This window comes from Tinamus guttatus, unplaced genomic scaffold (assembly GCF_059628265.1).
Source record: "Tinamus guttatus ecotype Peru unplaced genomic scaffold, ASM5962826v1 Tinamus_guttatus_pri_ptg000563l, whole genome shotgun sequence".
NCBI lineage: Eukaryota > Metazoa > Chordata > Aves > Tinamiformes > Tinamidae > Tinamus > Tinamus guttatus.
The window spans coordinates 2164766-2184142 of record NW_028289097.1 but is presented as its reverse complement, the minus strand read 5'-3'; the positions used below and the strand labels follow the sequence as shown (position 1 = coordinate 2184142).

Below are 19377 nucleotides of genomic sequence, written 5' to 3'. Positions count from 1 at the left end.
GGATGGGAATAGGAATAAAGGTAGTGTTTTAATCCTTTGTGCTGGATGGAAGAAGCTTTATTCCAAGCTGGCAGCAGACCAGGGCAGTCAGTGCAAGGGAAATACTCTGGGTTGGGAAATACAGGGCTGGGACGGACGCGCCAGGCTGGGGCGGATGTCTGCCTGGGATGGGTGTCCCAAGGTGGCTCCTGGGAACTGCTGCCACCGTCACCGTGTCCGCCACCAGGACGCCACCCTGCGGTGCCGTGTGCCGCCAGGACCCGCCGGTGGCTGCAGCCACATCCTTGCACCCGCTCCTTGGGAAAGTGCCCTGGGCTCTGCATCCTCTCCACATCCAAGGACGCCCCTCAGCATCTCCTTGGCTTAGCACCCAGCGCAAGGCACCCGCAGTGGCACCAGCAGGGTGACACCCAGCCCCGGCGGGACGGGACCACATCGGGTCCCCCCCAAAGCGCCGTGGCTGGCGGGGCTCAGTCCCGCAGCTCGCTGAGCCGCCTCTCCTCCTGCACATGGATGAGGGCGTTGCGCTGGTTCACCACCTCCAGCAGCTGCGCCAGCGTCTCCTGCTCGGCCGCTCGCTCCGCCGGCGTCTTCTGCGCGTCTGCGGGAGCCACCAGGCTGGAGCCGGGGCCAGGTGCCCGGTCCCCTCCCTGTTCCCCCGTCCTGCACCATGGGCCCTTACCCTCCTTGCTCATGAAGCGCCGCAGCTGCTGGTCCAGCCGGCTCTGCTGCTCCTCCAGCTTCAGCTCCTGCACCCTGTGGAGGGGGACAGCGGTGGCCACGGGGGACAAGGGCCTTGTCCCCGCCGGTGTCACCTCGCACAGCGGCTCCTTACGCGATCATGAGGTCGGATTCCTCGGACACCAGGCTGTTCTTCTTCTGCACCAGGTAGAGCAGCTGGTTCATCCACTGCGTCCTCAGCTCGGCCGGCGAGGCTGCGGGGGCAGCGTGAGCGGCCACGCGGCGCCTGGTGCCCCCGGTCTGCCCCTGTCCCGCGCGGTCCCTACCGCTTTCATCCCGCAGGAACTTCTCCAGCTTGATGCCCTGCTTCTCCAGCTCGCCAAAGGTCACCTCGATCTCCTCCAGGCGCCGCTGGATGGCCTGGGGGACAAGAGCAGCGCTGGCCCCCACTCTGGCATGGCACACGGTGGCCGCGAGCGCGATGGCGGCCAGCGCGGTACCCGCCGTGGCTACCTGCGCCTTGCAGAACCGCTGCATCTGCGCCTCCCGCGCCTGGCGGGGCAGCAGCCGCGTCCATGTCGCAAATTTTTCCGACCCTTCCAGGACCGGGACCTGCAAGCGGAAACACAAGTGTTGTCCCCACCACCCCCCTGAGCGACTCCTGTTGTCCCCCTCCATCACGGAGGAGCCACTCACAGGCTCAGTGCCAAAGTCCAAGTCTTCCTCCTCCTCGCTGCTGCTCTCCACCAAATCTGCCAAGGAAAAGAGCCATTTTGGAGCGCTGCCGTTTTGGGGTGGGAAGGGAGGGTGCCTGCAGCTCGCTGGGGCCATGTGTGCATGGGAACAGAATGGGCTGAGCCCCCACGAACTCATCTCCCCTGGCAGCACCATCCCTGGCGAGCTGGGCAGGGAGGACAGGGAGGACTGGACATGGCCCAAGCAGGAGGGACCTCCCCGCCATCTGCAAGAGGCTCCATCTGGCAGCCACCTACCTTCCTCCTCCTCCTCCTCATCCTCCCAGTGGCCAGGGCGTCTCCCCGGGGCCCTCAGCATCAGCCTGGCCGGCTTTGGTGGTGGTTCAGGCTCCGCGTCGGCCGTCAGGCTCAGCGTGGACAACTTGAGCTTCTCCAGCGGCGTCAGCAAGATCTTCCTCCTGCCGCCGCTCTCGTCGCCCTCCTCCTCCTCGCCCTCATCACCGTGCGGCTCTGCACCGGGGCCCTGCTCCTCCATCGCTTCCTCAGGCGCTGCCTCTGGCTCCTCTGCTCTGCTGGGCTCTGCCGGCGGCAACTCTGGTGGTGGTGACTCCGATGGTGACTCCAAAGGTGGCTCCGACAATGACTCCGGTGGTGACTCCAGCTGCGACCCCGGCGCTAGTGACTCCGGCGGCGACTCCAAAGGTGGCTCCGACAGTGACTCTGGTGGTGACTCTGGCGGTGGAGACTCCGGCGGCGACTCCAGAGGTGGCTCCGATAGTGACTCCGGCGGTGACTCCAGCTGCGACTCTGGCGGTGGAGACTCCGACAGTGACTCCGGCAGAGGCTCTGGTGGCGAAGCAGGTGGTGGCACTGGGACCACTGGGGGCTGAGCAGATGCTGCCTCCTCGGGGGTCACACATGAGTTCCCTGTGACTGGGGTCGGGTGGCTTGTGCTGACATCCTGGGGCAGAGGAGATGGCAGGAGGTGATGCTGGAGCATCCCTGTCCCCCGTCCCCCGGTTGGGGGCCGGCACGCTGGCTCCGGGCTGGCCCCCATTTTGCCCTGTCGCGTTTGGGGCTACTCACGTGCTCGGGCAGCAGCGGGGACCCATCGTGTGGCAGGTCCATGCTGGGGAGGTTGGGGTCGTGAAGCAAGCAGTAGAAATGACCTGCAGGAGGGCACAAACCTGTGTTGCAAGCTGCGAAGGAGGCTGCAATGTGGGCACCGCATGGGCTGCAACGGAGGGGAGGCAATGGGCTGCAACATGGGGACCCAACTAGCTGCAATGGGGGGACACCATGGGCTGCAATGTGGGGACACCATGGGCAGAAATGAAGGGACACCATGGGCTGCAACATAGGGACACTGCAGACTGCAATGTGGGGACTCAACCGGCTGCAATAGGGGGACAATGTTGGCTACAACACAGGGACCTGCCAGGTTGCAGTGCAAGGACCCAATGGGCTGCAATGTGTGGGTCACCATAGGCTGCAAAGTGGTGGGTTGCAACATGGGGACACCATGGGCTGCAATATGGGGACACCATGGCCTGCAGCATGGGGGCACTATGCCCTGCAAAGCCAGGACCGCACAGGCTGCAAAATGGGGACTCAACGGGCTGCAATGTGGGGACACCGGGGATTGCAAGAAGGGACCCGGCTGCAACCCCATCCACAGCAACGGAGCAGCCCCCGGCCTTCCCTCCCGAAACAGGGCAGCGCGCGGGGCCGGGGGTCTCACCGTGCTCCGCGTCGAAGGCGTAGTCGCCCAGGCGCAGGGTGGCCCCGCAGCGCCGGCACTGGAAGCAGCCGCGGTGGAAGAAGCGGCCCTCGGCGCTCACCCGCTCCACGATGTAGACGCGGCGGCCGCAGAAGTAGCAGGCGTCGCTGCTCTCGCCGCGCGCCGCCGGCGGCTGCAGGAGCGCAGGGATGGGGGGACGACGGCGACCACCCTCCAGATCACCCCCCTCCAGCTCCCAAGGCTCGGGAAGGGCCTGCTGGCACCGCGGAGGGAGCGGCACCGCTTTGCTCCGGAAAACCAGTCGGGTCAGGAAACGCGCTGGGAGGAGTCCCCGGCTCGTGGGTGTTGCTTGGCGCAGCCCAAATCCCTGCCCGTGGCTCCGCTCCAGCCCCCCCAAGTGCCTGGCATGGACGGACCTGCTGCACCCGAGGGCAGATGGGACCCACCTGGCCGGGATCCGCTGGAGGCTGCTCATAGCCACCATCCCAGACGTCTCCATTGGGCCCCAGGTCCATCTAAAAGGCCACCCATGGATAAGGCCAGGCATGGCCTGCCCATGGAGCCACCCATGGGGCAACCTGCCAGAGGGCATTGGGGACACAGACGCCTTTTCCTGCCACCCGACATGTCCCTGCGTGAACCCACCTCTGCCTCCCGGCGGCTCCTCTTGGGTTCAGCATCCTTCTGGGCACCATCCTGAAACGCGGAGCAGGTGGATGGGAGTGGGGCCAGCAGCCAGCCGGGGCCCACAGTGGTGCTGCGGGACGGGATGGGATGGGATGGGGTGGGATGGGACAGGACGGGACGCTCCTCACCTGGGCACGCTTCAACGTCATGTTGCGGCTCTTCTGCAGCTTGCTGAGGAAGAGGATGGCGCCCTTGGTGCCACGGGATGACAGCGACTTGGCAGCAACATCCTCTGACCCTGTAAGAAGCAGGGACATGACTACCCTCAGGTGGTGCAGTGAGATGGGGACGCCTGGCCTTCCCCAATCCCCTATTCGGGGTGCTCAGGACGAGGAAGGAGCTGGGATGATCCCCCCACCACGGCCGGCAGAGGCACATGGCCATGCCCAGAGGCTCCCACCTGGGGAAGGCTTGAAGGCCTCGTAAAACTGGCTGAGGTAGGTGATGAGGCCCAGGCGATCGGCCTCCGTCATGGAGGCCATTTCGGCGCTGGAGAGCACGGGCTGGATGCCCAGCTCCTGCTCTGCCGCATCCAGCAATTTCTGGTGCCTTTGCACGGGCTCCAGCGCATCCAGGGAGTCAAAATCCCTATGGAGAGACGGGGCAGGGTGAGGGGGCCGGCTCAGCGGGGCCGGGGGCTCCGGGGGCCGCGGTGACGCTGCTCACATGAGGTCGGGGCAGAGGCGGCGCAGCAGGGCGCAGAGCGCGCGGCCGCTGCGCCACGACCGCGTGAAGTCGGTCACCTCCACGCCGCGGCAGCTGGCCTGGCACCAGCCCAGCAGCTCCTCGTAGGCATCTCCAGCCACTGCAGCGGGGGACAGCAATGTGCCCACATCCCACGGATCTGGGGCATCCCAGGCATCCGCTCCCAGGCACGCGCTGGGGATGTGGACCCACACTTTGGGGGTGCAGAGGCGGGGAATGATGCTGCTGGGCAGGAGCTGGGAGCGAAACGAGGATGGGGAGCCTGGACGGGGCCAGGACCATCTGCTCATACCTGTGCTGAGCCGCTCGCTGCACTTGCCCTTGTGGTCCACCTCCACCGTGCCACAGAGGTAGAGATCCTGCACCTACCACGGGGACACACGGGTTCGTGACCACACAGAGCCAGTGTCCCCAGCACCCTGGTGTCCCCAGCACCCTGGTGTCCCCAGCTCCCTGGCAGGCCCTGGAGAGGGACCAGCCCCCAGGATGGGAGTTGGGGGCACCGGCTCATTCCCGCATCCCCCGGAGAGGGATGCCGGAGGTACCTGGCTGGGCTTGATGGCGTTCAGGTTGACGTTGGGGTAGCGGGTGGCCGGGTCGATGCTGTACTGGCTCACGTTCTTGCTGGTGTTGTCCGGCGACGTTTGCGAGAGCAGCTGGTAGATGCTCTCCCTGGGCACCGGGCACAGGGCTCAGCCTCCCCGCGCACCAGCCGGGATCTCCGGGGGCGCGAGGAGCCGCGGGCACCGCTCACCTCTCGGCCAGCACCTGCAGCGGGGGGGTGCCGCCCGCCCAGCGCCGCACCATCCACGCCGCATCGAAGGCGGCCAGGAAGCCCCTGGCCACGCCGGTGCCGAGCGGCCAGAAGGGCTGCGGGGAGCAAGGAGGGACAGGGATGGAGCCGCGCGGCCGGTCCGGGCGGCAGCGCCCGGCCGGGGCGCTGGGAGGAGGCCGGGAGCTGCCGGCACTTGGCTGGAGATGAAAGCCGGATGAGACAGCGAGACGCAGGCAAGATGCCCAGGGCCAGCGTGGAGAAGGGGACAACATCAGGGAGGCATCCCGGTGCAGGGCGCATGGGAGCCAGGATGGGGCACGCACCAGGGATTGGGCTGTATGTGGTCAAAACAGCTCCCTGCCTCCTTTTCAGAGGGGAAACTGAGGCACGGAGGGTGGTGGGGCCGGTTCCTCACCTCCACCAAGCAGTCGCCCACCAGCCCGAGGAGCAGGCGGGCGCCGTGCTGCTCCCGCACCAGCGCCGCGTTCTCCGAGCGCGTCATGCACGTGAAGTCGAACATGTCGACGTCCGGCTCGTCCCGGTGGTTGCGGGCGAACTCCAGCTGGGGCAGGCAGTAGTTGGTGGAGAAGTTGGCCGCTTCCTTGGCGTAGTTCAGGAGGGCTTCCCGGTTCACGTTGTCCGGTGCCAGGAGGCTCTCCGTGTCCGGCTTGTCCTGCGGGGATGGGATGAAGGTGACTGGCCTGTCCCCATGGCCCAGGGTTGCCCGTCCATCCACTCTCTGCATCCCGGCTCCGAGCAGGACGCTGCTCCTCACCTGGAGTATGACACCCATCTTGAGCAGGCTCTGCTTCTTGGCCGTCATAACAAAGTAGTGAGTGTCGTCCTTGTAGTAGACGATGTTTTCCAAGTCGATACCTGGTGTCCAGGTGGGAGCCTTGCTGAGCCCAGCAGCACCGAGAGCCCCCGGTGCCAGATCAGCCCCCAAACGTCCCTTGTCCCAGGTCTACATAGGGCATCGTGCAGGGATGCCGCACCCCCACCATCCCGAGGGAGACATCCCAGCACAGGGACGAGCATCCAGCAGGGCAGAGGCCCCCCAGTCCCACCCCAAGGGTCCCGCGCGGGGCCTGGCCACCGACCCGTCTTGTTGTAGAGGTTCTGGAAGAAGCTCTGGTTGTAGATGCGGGCGACGCCGCTGATCTCGGCCACCTCCACCTCGGCCTGGCTGTGCCGGTTCACGAAGTTGGTGGTGATGCCGATGGCCAGTTTGCCGCGCGTCTCCTTGCGCACGAAGCCTGCGGGCACCGGGGAGCTGAGCGCAGGGGTGGCCGCGATGGCGGGTGTCCCCCCCCACAGCCGCCATGGTCCCCACTCACCTTCGGGGACAAATTTGCCGCCGCCGGCAGAGATGAGCACGTCGAAGGAGTAGCGGCTCAGCGCGGAGGAGCTGGGCTGCAGCGCCGCCCGCCAGCCGCCCCCTGCGCCGGGGACAAGGAGGCATCAGCGGGGACACACACGTGTCACGAGCATGCTGGGCCTCTGCTCCAGGGAAGGCACTTGTCCCCTTGTCCCTCCACGTGCTGGGTGGACATTGTGCCCCATCCAAAGACCATGCCTCGTCCCCAGGGGTGCTGGGTGCCCCCTCTCAACCCAGTGCCTTACCCTGTCCACCCGCCTTGCCCGCCGGGGGCAGGATGTCCTTAAACTTCACATTGATGTGAACCTCCACCCCCAGGAGCAGGGCCACCTTCAGCAGCATCAGCTGGAGCTGCCGGATACCTGGAGAGGGAGAGAGCGCACAGAGGGGTGGCAGCCCCACCATGTCCCCATGCACCCGCTGGTGGGGTTCTGGGGTGTCCCAAGGGGGTGCCGAGCGGGTCCCTGCTGCCACTCACTGATGTGGTCCAGGGTGCCGGTGCAGAAGCGCCCGTAGAACTTCTTGGCGCCCAGCGCCCGCAGGTCGTGGATGGTGAAGGGCCAGAGGTGCAGGACGTTGTTGCGGGAGAAGGAGCCTCTCTTCTCCAGCAGCACCACGCGGGTGCCCAGCAGCGCCAGCTCGATGGCCACGCGCAGCCCGCAGGGACCGGCCCCCACCACCAGGCACTGCGCAGGGGACAGGGGCGCTGCATTGGGGACGTGCTGCAGCGGGATGGGGATGGATCCCCAGGGATGCCAGCACCAATGCAGCATCTCCCCATCCCGGCTCAGGATCCATGCTGCCGCGTTCCCTCCCCTTCCCTGGGATAGCAATCACTGCAGGGAGCCCCGGGGGGGGATCTGGTGGGTCTCCTCGCCACCACGCTGGTTTCCTGAACCTTGCACTGGTGCAAGAGCGGCAGCCAAAGGCTGGGTGAGATAAGGGAGCTCGTTTCCGCTTGCGGCAGCTGCAGAGCAGGGAGCTTTTCACTGACAAAGCGCCGCGCCGGAGCCTGGCCTCCCGCCAGCGCCTGCGACGGGCAGGACGGGACAGGGACACCGGCGGGGGGACAGCCAGCCCGGGAGCATGCAAATAGGGTCCCCGTGTCCCACGGGATCTCCCCCCACCCCCCGGGCACTCCGGGAGAAAGGGCCTCGTGCTGGGCTCCCAGCGGATGCTCCGGCTGCGGATGGCACATGGTGGCATCCAAACCCCACGGGTACCTTGGTGCTGGCGCAGGCCGTGCCCTGCTCGTAGTCCCCGTGGGCAGCTTTCTTGTCCAGCTTGTTCCACAGCGCCTTGGCACTCCACGAGTTGAGGGCGGCCTTGAGCTCCCGGTAGAGCTGCAGCCCCGTGGTGCCCTGCAGCCCCAGGTGCCCATGCAGCTCCCCGAATGTGCCCAGCACCTCCTGGCACTGCCCGGCACGCAGGAACCGTTCGAAGAGCGTGTGGGCTGGGTTGCCCGCATCGCTGCTCGGTGCGCTCATCCTGCCAGCGGACACAATGGGGATGGCTGAGAGAGGGAAGGGGGACCCGTTGCGTCCCCCAAGGACCCCCTGGACCAGTCCTAGCTCCAGCATCACCCACGCACGGGGGCTGCAGACACCAGTGCGTGGCCCCATCCCGCTCGTGGGAGGGCAGCAGCAAGACACGGGACGGGGAAGGGCTTTGTCCCCAAGCCATGCTGCTGTCCTTCGGTGATGGCAGCAGGGAATAGAGACATTTAAGTGCCGGGTAAATCAGCAGCCCCATTGCTCGTGGTGATTTTCTCTGCACTCTCCAACTCCCACCGGGTCCCACAAATGGAGGCTTGGGAGAGGCTATTCCCACCACCAGAGTGGTCTGAGCGGCTCCAGGGAGGCAGGGACGGCTCCGGGCAGGATGGAGGCTCCCTCGGGACTGTCTCGGCCCAAGATCCTGTTTCTGATGTTTTGCAGCACTGCGATTGCTGCCTGGCCATGAGAGCTGCTTCCCCTGTCACTGTCACCACGCTCGGCCAGAGCACTGGGACCCTCTGCCCTGGAAGGCGTCAAAGTCCCCACGCTCGCAGCAGGGGCACGGGATGGTGCAGGGAACCCTCTTTGGTCAACCCTGTGGAAAACTGCCCTAATCTGGCCTGGTTTTAAGCTTTTGTAAAGGAGCTGCCACCCTGGACGGGTTTTGCAGGAGCTTCCTGTGCTCACGTCACGGCAGGTCCCCACCTCGCTCCGCGCAGAAAGCAGAACCGTGCACTTCTCCGGGGCGTTCCGGTGCTGCCCAAGACACAAGTGGAGCAGGGCTGAGCACCTCCGGCTCCCCCCGGCCTCTTGTCACCCCCGGGGCTGGCGGGCCCCTTGCTGAGGTGCATTTCACAAGGCGGCTCATCCGGGACGCGCGCTCAGGGCCAGCCACAACCCACACGCCCCGGCCCGGCCCCACGGATGCTGCTCTGGGCATGGAGCCAGTGGGGGAAACCAGCATCTGCGGATGGGGCAGAGCCCCCGAGTCAGGGCTGGGTCCTAGGAGAGGGTGTTGGAGGCAGGAGCATCTGTCCCTGCCGGCTCCCGCGTGACGGGAATGAGCTGGGAACTCCGCTTAGCCAAGCGGCTCCGCGGATGGGGGCACCTGCCAGGAGACAAAGAGCTGCCGCACGGAGCATCCCGAGGGATAGCGTGATCCCTGGGACAGCATCGGTGCTGGGACATGGAGGTCCTGAAATCACTTCCCTACCACCCCCCTTCCTGCCAAGGGCCCAGGGTCAGAGCAATGCTCGGCAGCGGGCGGGAGGGACCAGGGATGCCCTTGGGATGCTCTTCCCACCACAGCGACTCCGGGAAAAGGGGATGCAGACATTGCCCCCTGCCCCCTTCCCCAGGGATGCTCCGCTCAGTCCTCCCCACTCACCTCCGGGCCCTGCAGATGGGGAAACTGAGGCAGAGCCCGGGGCTGGTGCCGGGCCCGTCGCTCGTCACGGGCGGGCGAGAGCGCACAGGAAACGGGCTCGCGCTTTCCGCAAGCGGCCGCCAGATCTCCCTCTCCTCCCCCTCCAGCTGCCGAGGGACCCAGGCGTCCGGGCTGCGCGCGGAGGGGGCAGGGCACGGCCGCCTCCGTCCCAGTCTGAGAGAAGCTGTTCTTTTCCTGCTCTTTTTTCAGCCCATTTTTGGCCCTGAGGCTCTGGCGGGGGCGTTGCAGGAGCCCAAGCTCTGCCCGCCGGCGGTGGCAGCCGGGGTGGTGGCAGAGCCGTCCCCTGCGGCGGCAGCGCTCGGTGCCTGCGTGTGCCGGGGCAAGGGAGAGGCAGGAGCCGCTCACGCCTCCAGCTCCGGTCCCGCCGCCTCCTTCCCTGGCTGCACTTCCTCCCGCAACCAGAAATAGAGACCGGGAGCCGGATCCTGCTCCGGGTGGGCTCAGCACCATCCCCAGGCCCTCTGTGCATAGAGCCCAAGTGCAACATGAGCTGCAAGGACAAGGGATGACACTGCAACGGGAGACCCCCCCAGCGGCACCGGGATACCTGGGAGCAAAGGATGGAGCCGCTCGGTCAGCCAAGGTCGCTCTCAGCCAAATGCTGCCTGGGGGCTGCCGGTGGCTGCATCGTCCCCGTGCTGCCCGGCTTCAAGGCCACCAGGATCCTGCGGGGCCACCAGGATCCCGCAGGGAGGTGACTCTGGTGACAAGGCGCCCGGAGGCCGGCAGTGACGGTGACTCACGGGCACGCCGTGGCACGGGGCGAGGGTTACGTGAGTCACGCGCGGTGCCGCAGGCGGCCGGCTCCACGGCTCCGCAGCGCCGGACACGATGCCCGCAACCATCCACGTCCTGCAGCACCCGCTCCGGCCATGCCCGGCCCTCCACGGCTCCGCTCCGGCTGTTTGGAGCCCGCACTCCAGACACTCCTGGGTGCAGAGTCCGCCCGGAGCAAGAGCCAGGCAGACGGTGGAGGACGTGGACACCGCAAGTCCGCAAGGAAGCTGGCGATTTCCCGACTCGCCGGAGCGGGTGGAAAGAGCTCCCTCTGTTTGTGAATGGTTTGAGGTGCTGGGAAAAACTCGGAGCGCTGATGAGCTCTGTCCTGAGGCTCCAGCCCCAGCTGCATCCCCCAATGCCAGCAACAAAAATCCCTCATTTTTTTCCTGCAATTTTATTAGTTTGAGGTGTTGGGTTTCTGCAGAGCGTCCCCATCCTTGGGCGCTGCTGTGGGGCGCAGCTCCTGCAGCTCCAGCACAGGGATGAGGAAGAGGAAGATGAGGCCCAGGAGAAGCAGCCAGAGCAGCAGGGCAGGAGGAAGAGCCACGGCCACCCCAGCTCCTCCAGGGACACCTGGGACCGGGCACCGTTGTCACCCAGAGGGGCAGCAGCCAGGGGCTGTCAGGGCCAAGGAGAGGGCCTGGAGGACACTCAGCCAAACGTCACCAGCCGCTTTCGCAAACCCTTGCGACAGCGCAGGGGATGTGCAACGCTGTGAGCGAGAGGGGACAGGAAACCTCCAGCCCCTGCTCTCCCTCCCTGCATCCCTGTTCCCTGTATCCCACCAGGGATGCCCATGGGGCTGGGCCCCACGGGGGCAGGATGGGGACGCCAGGGAGGCTGATGGCCCCTCTGTGCTGACCGCTGCTCACGTGAGCTCCGGCTGCTCCAGCTCCTCATGCTCCGTGTCCCCATGGTCCACCCCGGACACGGGCTCCCCCATCACGGTGCTCCGTCTCCGCAGCCCCGTCTCGCTCCTGGGGAGGGAGGCGATGGGACATGGGGCCGTTGCAAGGGCGAGCGGGAACCTCCTTGAGCCTCTGCCCTGTCGCTGTTACCGGGGGGCGCTGGGCTCGCACGCCGGCTCCGCTCGGCCGTCCAGGTTGTCACCTGGCTGGGCACCGGCTTGGGAGCATGAGCAAGGACAAGGGCACATGTCCCCGCTGCCCTTATCCCATCCCAGCTCCATGCACATCCTCACCGAGAGCTGCTTGGGAATGATGGCGATGCTGATCCTGCAACGCGCCGATGCCTGCGGGGACAAGGGGGGACACTGTGCGCATGGAGGCCCTGGGAGGCCACACGAAAGGTCTCCCCCCAGCCCAGTGAGCACGGAGGCTGCATGAAAGCCCATAGGACCTCATCATGCAGGTCCCATCGGGGCGCCAACGTTCCAAGGAACGGGAGGGTGTTGGGAAAGAGGTGCTGAGACTCAATGTCCAATGCTAATGAGATGCTAATGAGATGCAAACTCGATGGTAAGCGATGAGGGGCAAAACTGGTCCCTGTGGAGAGGCGGGGCTTCGGGGAGCAGGGACGGGGCCGACCGTGGGGGCGGAGCCAGGGACAGCGGAACGGCCTCGGGGCGGGGCTGTTGTTTTGTTGTCCAGGGACCGCGGAGGCATTCGAGTTTCAACCGCAGAGTAATGGCATGCTAGCCGTGTGCTAATGAGATGCTAATGATATGCTAATGAGGCCAGTGATCATGTCTGTAGCGAGAGGCGGCGTGGCCGGAGGAAAAAAAGAGGGCGTGGTCACCGAGGGAGGGGGCGTGGTCGGAGCAAAAGCCGGGGGGCACCGAGGGAGGGGGCGGGGCCTCCTCCGGGTCGCGGCCATGGGGCGGAGCCCTGGGGGGCGGGGCCTCTTCCCGGCGCCTGCGCAGTCGCTCCCGTCCCCCGAGCGCGGCCGGGGCGCGCGGGGTGCGGGGGTTCCGGGCTGGCCGGTCCGGCAGCTCCTCGCGCCGGGGCCGGCGGGTCCCGCCGCGCTGCCCGCTCCGCCCGGCCCCGGGGAGCGGCGGCGGCGGCCGGGGCGCAGCGGAGCGGGGGCCCTGCCCGCCCGGGAGCGGCGGCTCCGGGGCTGGCGCGGGGCTGCGGGGCGGCCACTGCCGGCACCGGGAAGTAAAGGCCGAAGGGCCGGAGCGCAGCGGCCGCCCTCCCCGGGGCTGCCCCGCACCGCGGGCTGGGCCCGGCCGGCCCGGAGGGGGCCCCGAGCCGGGTCCCGAGCACGACCCGCCCCGACGCCCTTCCCACCCCCCGCGCACATGGGGTTGGTCCCCTCCGGGCCGGGAGAAGAGGGGCTGGGGGCGGGTTGGGGGTCTCTGCTCCCTGCCCCAGCGCTGCGTTCCCGGGGCTCCCCCGCGGGCTGGGGGCTGCTCTGGGGCTCAGGAGAGGCCGGTTCAGCCCCGCGTTTGGGGTTGGAAGCCAGCGGGTCAGTCTGGCCTGGAACAGCCCCCGGCTCTCTCATTTCAGACCCCAAATGCAGGGTCTTCCCCCCCTGTTTCTACGCCTGGTGTTTCTGGCCCTTTCCCACCCTGCTCTGAGGGCACTTTGGGGGCTCAGAAATGGTGGCCGAGTGCTGCGTTTTGGGGCCCTGCGAACGTGTTCCCGGGGCTGTGGGGCAGGTTCAGAAACAGAGGTTCAATCCTGCGGTTCTGAGCTCCAAACTTGAGTCTAAAAGTGCTGCGTTTCGGGGGGTTCCCCAAGAGCCCCCAGGGCCTGGCTGCAGAGCTCGGGAGCGGGCACCAAGTCCTGCGTTTTGGGGCTCCAAGCAGAGGCCGAGGGCTGGGGTTGGGGCCGCAGCCCCGCGTTGGTGCTGCCGGGAGCAGCGAGCGGGTGCTCTGCTCTGCAGCGCCCGGAGCAGAGGGGGAGCCCTCGGGGGTGGCGGGGGGGACACGGGGACCCTCCCGGACGGGGGCTCCGTTCGGGCGCCGCGGGGACGGGGCAGCCCCAGCCCCAGGCCCAGCCGCGGCGTCTGACCGAGTTCCTGGTGCCAGAGGCCCCTTTGAGGCCCCCTTTGCTCGTGGCGGGTCCAGCTCTTGGGCTCTGTTTGCTGTGGATGGAGTGAGGATGAACTACTCGTTTCACGTGGAGGCACCGTTAAATGCGATGTCAAGAGGCAGGTTGTGACGGTGATTGTTTTACGACCTTGTCGAGGGGGAATACGGCAAGCACAACAGTGGACTGGGAGAGAGAAAACCCCCGCAGAGCCCGTCTTGGCAGCGCAGGGATTATCGGGAGCTGCGGGAGAGGCTGGACGTGGATCCCAGCAAGTCTCTGCTGGAGACCCCCGTCCACAGCGGGAAGGTACCTGGGACCCAAAAGTGGGGTGGGAGCCCCGTGCCGGGCTCCAGCGCGTCTCCCTGCAGGGCCTTGTGCCGTTCCCGGAGCGACCTGTCACGTGGAGACGGTTAAAGGGAGCGGAGCGGGAGGCTGGGACACGTCTGTGGGCAGACTTAGGCCTAGTTAGACTTAGATTTAGACAGACTGAGACTTAGACAGCCTTAGCCTTAGACAGGCTTAGACAGTCTCAGCCTTAGAGAGACTTAGACAGGATTAGTTAGACTTACATTTGGACATGAGTATTTACACCTACATTTAGACAGGCTTAGACAGCCTTAGTTAGACTTGGATTTAGACAGACTTAGACTTAGGCAGGCGTAGCCTTAGACAGACTTACCCAGGCTAAGTTAGATGTAGCCTTAGCCAGGCTTAGCCAGGCTTTGTTTCCACAAGCCTCGTACTGAAACGAGGTAAATGCTAAATCCCTCTGAAGGGATTACAAATCCTCCAGGGTATAAATAATTCCTGTGCTGTAACCCAGGAATGTCCATGTCCACGAGGGGCACAGGGAGACGGGGTGTAAAGGAGGCCCTTGCAGAGCGCCTGGTGCCATCACTGCGGAGGCTGCAGCCTGGCACCGGCTTGGGCAGGACCAGGCAGAGTTTGGAGAGCTGCTCCTGGCTCCCCTTGGGAAAGCTGTGCCAGAGTGAGCTTGGAAAAGGGTTAAAGTTCATCTGGGAAGTAGAGGAAGCAATTTTAGGACTAGGGAGGCTTTGTCCCCATTTGTATGAGCATCCGCGAGGGTTTCTGGGCTGGAGGGAACATCTTTGAAGGGTGTCTTTGGCTTGAGGGGTGCTCTGCTCTGTCCTGGCGCTGTCGCTGCCCCTGCAGCTCTGCCCGCTGCGGACGTGTTGCTGGGAGCGCGTTCCTGCTCTTGAAGCCTCTCTGCCTTCCAGGCCTGAAACCAACCCGAAATCCCTGCTCAGCGCTTCCACGATGCCCCTTTTGGTGGCCGCTTTGCTGCTGAATTCATGGTGTTTCGGTCAGCGAGCAGCAGTGGAGTCAGCGGATTCGCCCTCGATGTGGACACTCTGCACAAGGTACAGGGGTGCAGGGAGCAGAAAATTAACCTGCGGTGCCCCAGATGGTCTGGGAATTACATAGGCTCTGGGATGTGACATTGCCTAGAAAAGACACATTTTAATGGAATGAGAGTAAGCAGCAAACGCTCCAGTGGAGAACATGGAAAGGAAGAATTGCCCTGTTTTCAAGCTCGCTTGAAAATGGACTTTTGCAAAGCCTGCCGAAAAGCAGCTCTTTGAACACAGCTCCTTGCTGTTGCTGAAGGGTTTGTTACAGCTGCCCAAGACAGTCGGGAAGGGTGGGCAGCTGCTGGGCAATAAATACTTCAAGTGTTGCAGAAGCGTTGGGAGCATTTGTGTCGATAAGCCAAAAAGCTGCTCCAAAAAATGCGACCAGCTCCATCTAACCGTACCTCAAAAAAAAAAAAAAAAGTTTTATCCAAAAGATGTTGTTAACATTTCCCCTGTCCGTGTGTTCCCTTCCCTCCAGGTGGAAGGGGGTATCAGCGGCTCCTTCCCGTGGTCTCCGTAGTGGCCCCGAGGGCGCAGCGGGGCCTCGCGCTCAGCGGCCTCTCACTGGGGACGCGGCCGCAGGGTCTCGGCGGCAGCGCCGGGGGCTGGTGCTGGACGGCTCCTTGGTCTGTGCAGCGAAGGGAGCAGCTCGGGAAGGGCCTCGACACGAGGGAGCTGCTCGTGGACACGGAGGCAGCGGTGGCTGCGGCCTCCTCGTCGCAGCCGGCGCTTCCCTCGGAGCGCGTTCGCTGCCGTCCTGCTGCCGCTGCTGCTGCTTGTGGGAGCCGCTTCCTCGTCGGGAAGTGCCGGAGGCTGCAGAAGAGGAAGGAGCTGCCGGAGCCAGCGCGGAGGAGCATCCCCTGGACACCCCAGCGGAGCTGCCCGAGGGAGCCAGGGCTGGGAGCAGCCAGGACTGCCCTGGAGGGATATTAATATCCTGCGGGAAAGCGGGGTGCCCCAGGTGAGAGGCGGGAAGGGGACGCAGGAGAACCTGGAAGTCGCAGAGCAGTCACGTGGCCCATGGAACAGAAGGTTAGTGAGGGTACGCACTTCTGTTTTGTAAAAGCTTTTCATACATTTCACAAAATGAAAAAAAAAAAAAAAAAGAGGAAAAGACGAGGAAAAGCGTGCTGACGTTTTTATACATGTCTGGGGAAAATGGTTGTGTCCTGCTTTGAGGGATACCCACAAGTGCCTGGCCTCACCCCTCTGCTCCCGCCTGAGCCCCCTCATTGCCCCAAACTGGAGCCAGACAGGGCGGGCTCGGCCCAAAGGGGTGTCCAGGCCCCTCACTGGTGTCCGGGCCCCTCTCTGCGCCGCCCCCTGCACCCCAGGTCCCCCCAGGGCCCGGCCGCCCTTGTGCTGCAGGTCCTTGGGCCAGGGCACGCGGGGCGCTGCGGGTGGGAGTCCCTGTCCCCCGTTAGGGCACACAGGAGCGCTGGGAGCAGCGTGAGGGGGGTGTCCTGTCCCCCTGCACCCCCCGGGGTGTTCCCGGCCCAGCACTCGACGTCCCCGTGCCCTGGGTGCCCTTTCCCGCAGCCCGGGCCCTGCTGCTCCTCGGGGTGGGGGTGTCACAGCGCAGGGACAGGGGCCCGGGCCCCGCCCGGGTCCCTCGCGGGTGACACTCGCCTCGGGGCTGTCCCCGCTCGTCCCGTGCGGGCAGCGGGCGGCGCGGGGCGCGCTCGGCCCGGGGACACCGGCCGCGCCAGCGGGGCCCGCGGAGGTGACAAGACGGGGAGTCCCCTCGGTCCCAGCGCCGGGATGGGCCGGGCGGGACCGGGAGCGGCGCTGAGGGCCGGTGCCGTGGGCGGGCGAGCGGCTCTGAGGGGCGGTACCGGAACCGGAGCCACAAAGGGAGCCGGGAGCAGACGGCTCACAGCAGCAGTGAGAGCAGGAGCCGATCCCGGGTGTGCGCGGAGCTGCGGTTCTGACGGGAGAGCCGGGAGCCGCGGGACCGGCACGGACGGACGCACCGAGTGGAGCCGGAGGCAGCGCCGGAGCCGCCGGGAGCGGGAGCCGCGTGGGCGCCGGAGCCGCTGCCCGGGCGGAGGCCCCGGGCCGGAGCCGCCCCGGTGCGGGGCCCCTTCCCGACAGCGGGAGCAGCCGGTGCCCCCGGGGTCCCGCGGGGACGGCGAGTGCTGGGACGGGCGGCGGAGCTGGGGCCGGGCCGGGGGTGTCGGGCCCGGCCGGGCAGCGCTCGCGGCTCCGGGCGGCGGCACCACCGAGCGCGGTCCCGGCCCTGGCCCCGCTCGGGCCCCGCGGCCGTCGCGGAGCCCCCCGAGCGCTGGAGCCGGTGAGTAACGAGCAGGGGGGCTCGGGGCAGGGGATGGGGTGCGCGCGGGTGCCCGGGGCTCGTGCGCGTCGAGCCCGGCGCCTATGGAATCCATAGGGACCATCCCTATCCATAGGGACCGCATGGTGCTGCCAGCGCTTGTGTAACTGCACCATAACCTCTGTGTAACTGCAAGGAAAAATAACCAAAACTTGTTTAGCTGCTTGAGCTGATCATCTTGTTCATTTTGATTGTGATAAACGACTTTAACTGATTGGTCTCATTTATCTAATTATCTTGTTGATTTTGTTGATGTGATAAACTTGTTTTTCTGATAGATCTGATTTATCTCATTATCTTGTTAAACTGATCTATGGGATAAAGAACTTGTTTATGGGGGGTGGGAAGTGGTGGCTGATGGTGACTGCTGGGTTTCCCTGTGTCACCTCCCTGCTCATGGCTTGTCCTGAGGGAGCAGTTCCCTTATGAATATTGAATGTGTGTTGACTCCCTCATGACTAATGATTCACTGCTCTGAGCTGAAGTATTGGCTGAACCTTGAATAAAATGTTGGACTGACCCCATGGTGTCTGCTGCGCTTGTGTCTCTCCCACTGCACTGTTGTGCCCACAATGTGCCCAACCTGTAAATCAGTCACTGTCCCAACCTGCCTCCTGCCATCACCTGGAACAGTTCATCCACACTGAATGATCAGCTCCTGAACATTTAATTAGTTAATTGAATGATTGGCTTGTTAGCAGCCCCTCCCTAGTCACTGGTGGGTCTGGGAGTTGCACAAACACTGGACAAGGGGGTCCCCAAAGCGCCTTTCGTCCATATTCTAAGTCGTGTGTGAAGGTTTGGCCTGGTGCATGGGGGCTTCCCTACTGCTGTGGACACCCCAAATGGACCCCCACCTCAGTGAGGGTCCACCCACCCACCCCTGCCCTCCCCCCCACCCACTCTAAGGGCACTGACCCCCTCTTCCCCAGCCCCAAGGCCTCTGTTTGGGGCTGAAAACAGGCGACTTGGTCTCTGTTTCCAAGCTCCAAAATGCATGACTTAGTCTCCATTTCTGACCTCTCCCACCAGACCCAGAAAGCTGCTTTGGAGCCCCAAAAACGCATGACTTAGTCTCTGGTTCTGAGCAGCAAAAACACAGCACTTAGCCTGGTTTGGAACCCAGAAAGGCAGCACTTAGTCTCTGCTGCAGAGGCCTCAGGGCAGAGTCTGGTTTGGAGCACCCCAAATGCAAGACCTGGCCTCTGTTCTTGAGCCCTCCAAGCAGCTCCTGGAGGCTGATTGTGAACCCAGAAATGCAGGGCCCAGCCTCCATTCCTGAGCCCTCCAACCAGCCCCCAGAGCTGCTTTGGAGCCCCAAAACCACAGCACTTAGTCTGCATTGTGGAGCCCCAGAGCACCCCTGAGCCTGGGCAGCGGGAGGAAGGCCCAGGAAGGCAGCACTGGGGAACAGGCTCCATCCTGCAGCTCAGGGCCTCCAGATCAGCCTCAGGATCTGCTTGGGAGCTCAGGGAAGGAGAGCCAGCCCCTGGAGCCCTCCTGGAGCTCCCAAGGGCAGGATGGAGCTGCCCTTGCTGGGCCCCAGGCAGCCCCAAACCCTCAGGGCTTTTCCAGCTCCACCAGGGCAGAAGTTGCCCCCTCCGTCTCAGAGCCCCAAAACACAGGGCTGAGCCTCCCTTTCCCTGCTCTGACACCACCCCAGGGCTCTTTTGGAGCCCCAAAAGGCAGCTCCAAAGCAGTTCAGGGGGCTGGCGGGAGCCCAGAAAGGAGCCTGAGCCCTCAGACCGCAGGATTTTACTGCCCTTTCTAAACCCCAGGCCTGGCCCTTCTCCTGAGCCTGTCCCCAAGCATCAGAACCCCAGCACCGAGTCCCTCTCATTTCCTGAGCTCCCGAACCAGCCCCGGGAGCTGGGATGGGGGCCCAGAAACACAGGAGGGAACCTCCATTCCCGAGTTCCAAAGCAGCCCTGGAGCCCGTGGGGGAGCCCAGAGCTGCAGCCCCCCAGGCTGCCCCTTCACCCCTGTTCTCACCCTAGAGCCCCACAGCCCCGTGTGCGTTGGGGGCGGGAAGGGGGTCGGAGCGGGCCGTGCTCGGGACCCGGCTCGGGGCCCCCTCCGGGCCGGCCGGGTCCAGCCCGCGGCGCGGGGCAGTCCCGGGGCGGGCGGGCGGCCGCTGCGCTCCGGCCCTTCGGCCTTTATTTCCCGGCGGTGGCAGCAGCCGCCCCGCAGCCCCGAGCCCGGCGAGGGCGGCCGCTCCGCACCCCGCCGCTCCCCGCGGCGGCAGCCCCGGCGGGTGGAAGAGCTCCCGGCCCGGCCGCCGCCGCCGC

At 65.4% G+C, this 19377-nt stretch overlaps 1 protein-coding gene across 1 annotated transcript; it reads right to left on the bottom strand.

Moving 5' to 3' along the window:
- Positions 1-464: 464 nt before the first annotated feature.
- On the bottom strand, positions 465-8149 carry MICAL1 (microtubule associated monooxygenase, calponin and LIM domain containing 1). The gene is made up of 23 exons (XM_088534448.1): positions 7886-8149; positions 7141-7348; positions 6908-7024; positions 6622-6723; positions 6385-6540; positions 6060-6160; positions 5700-5957; positions 5264-5379; positions 5055-5181; positions 4802-4874; positions 4471-4609; positions 4205-4392; positions 3933-4042; positions 3763-3813; positions 3118-3289; positions 2463-2545; positions 1674-2337; positions 1378-1433; positions 1195-1293; positions 1008-1101; positions 836-935; positions 683-756; positions 465-601 (listed from the first exon to the last, which is right to left on the bottom strand). The coding sequence occupies exons 1-23, from the start codon at positions 8147-8149 to the stop codon at positions 471-473; spliced, it is 3483 nt and encodes a 1160-aa protein (XP_088390574.1). The 3' UTR covers positions 465-470.
- Positions 8150-19377: the final 11228 nt, after the last annotated feature.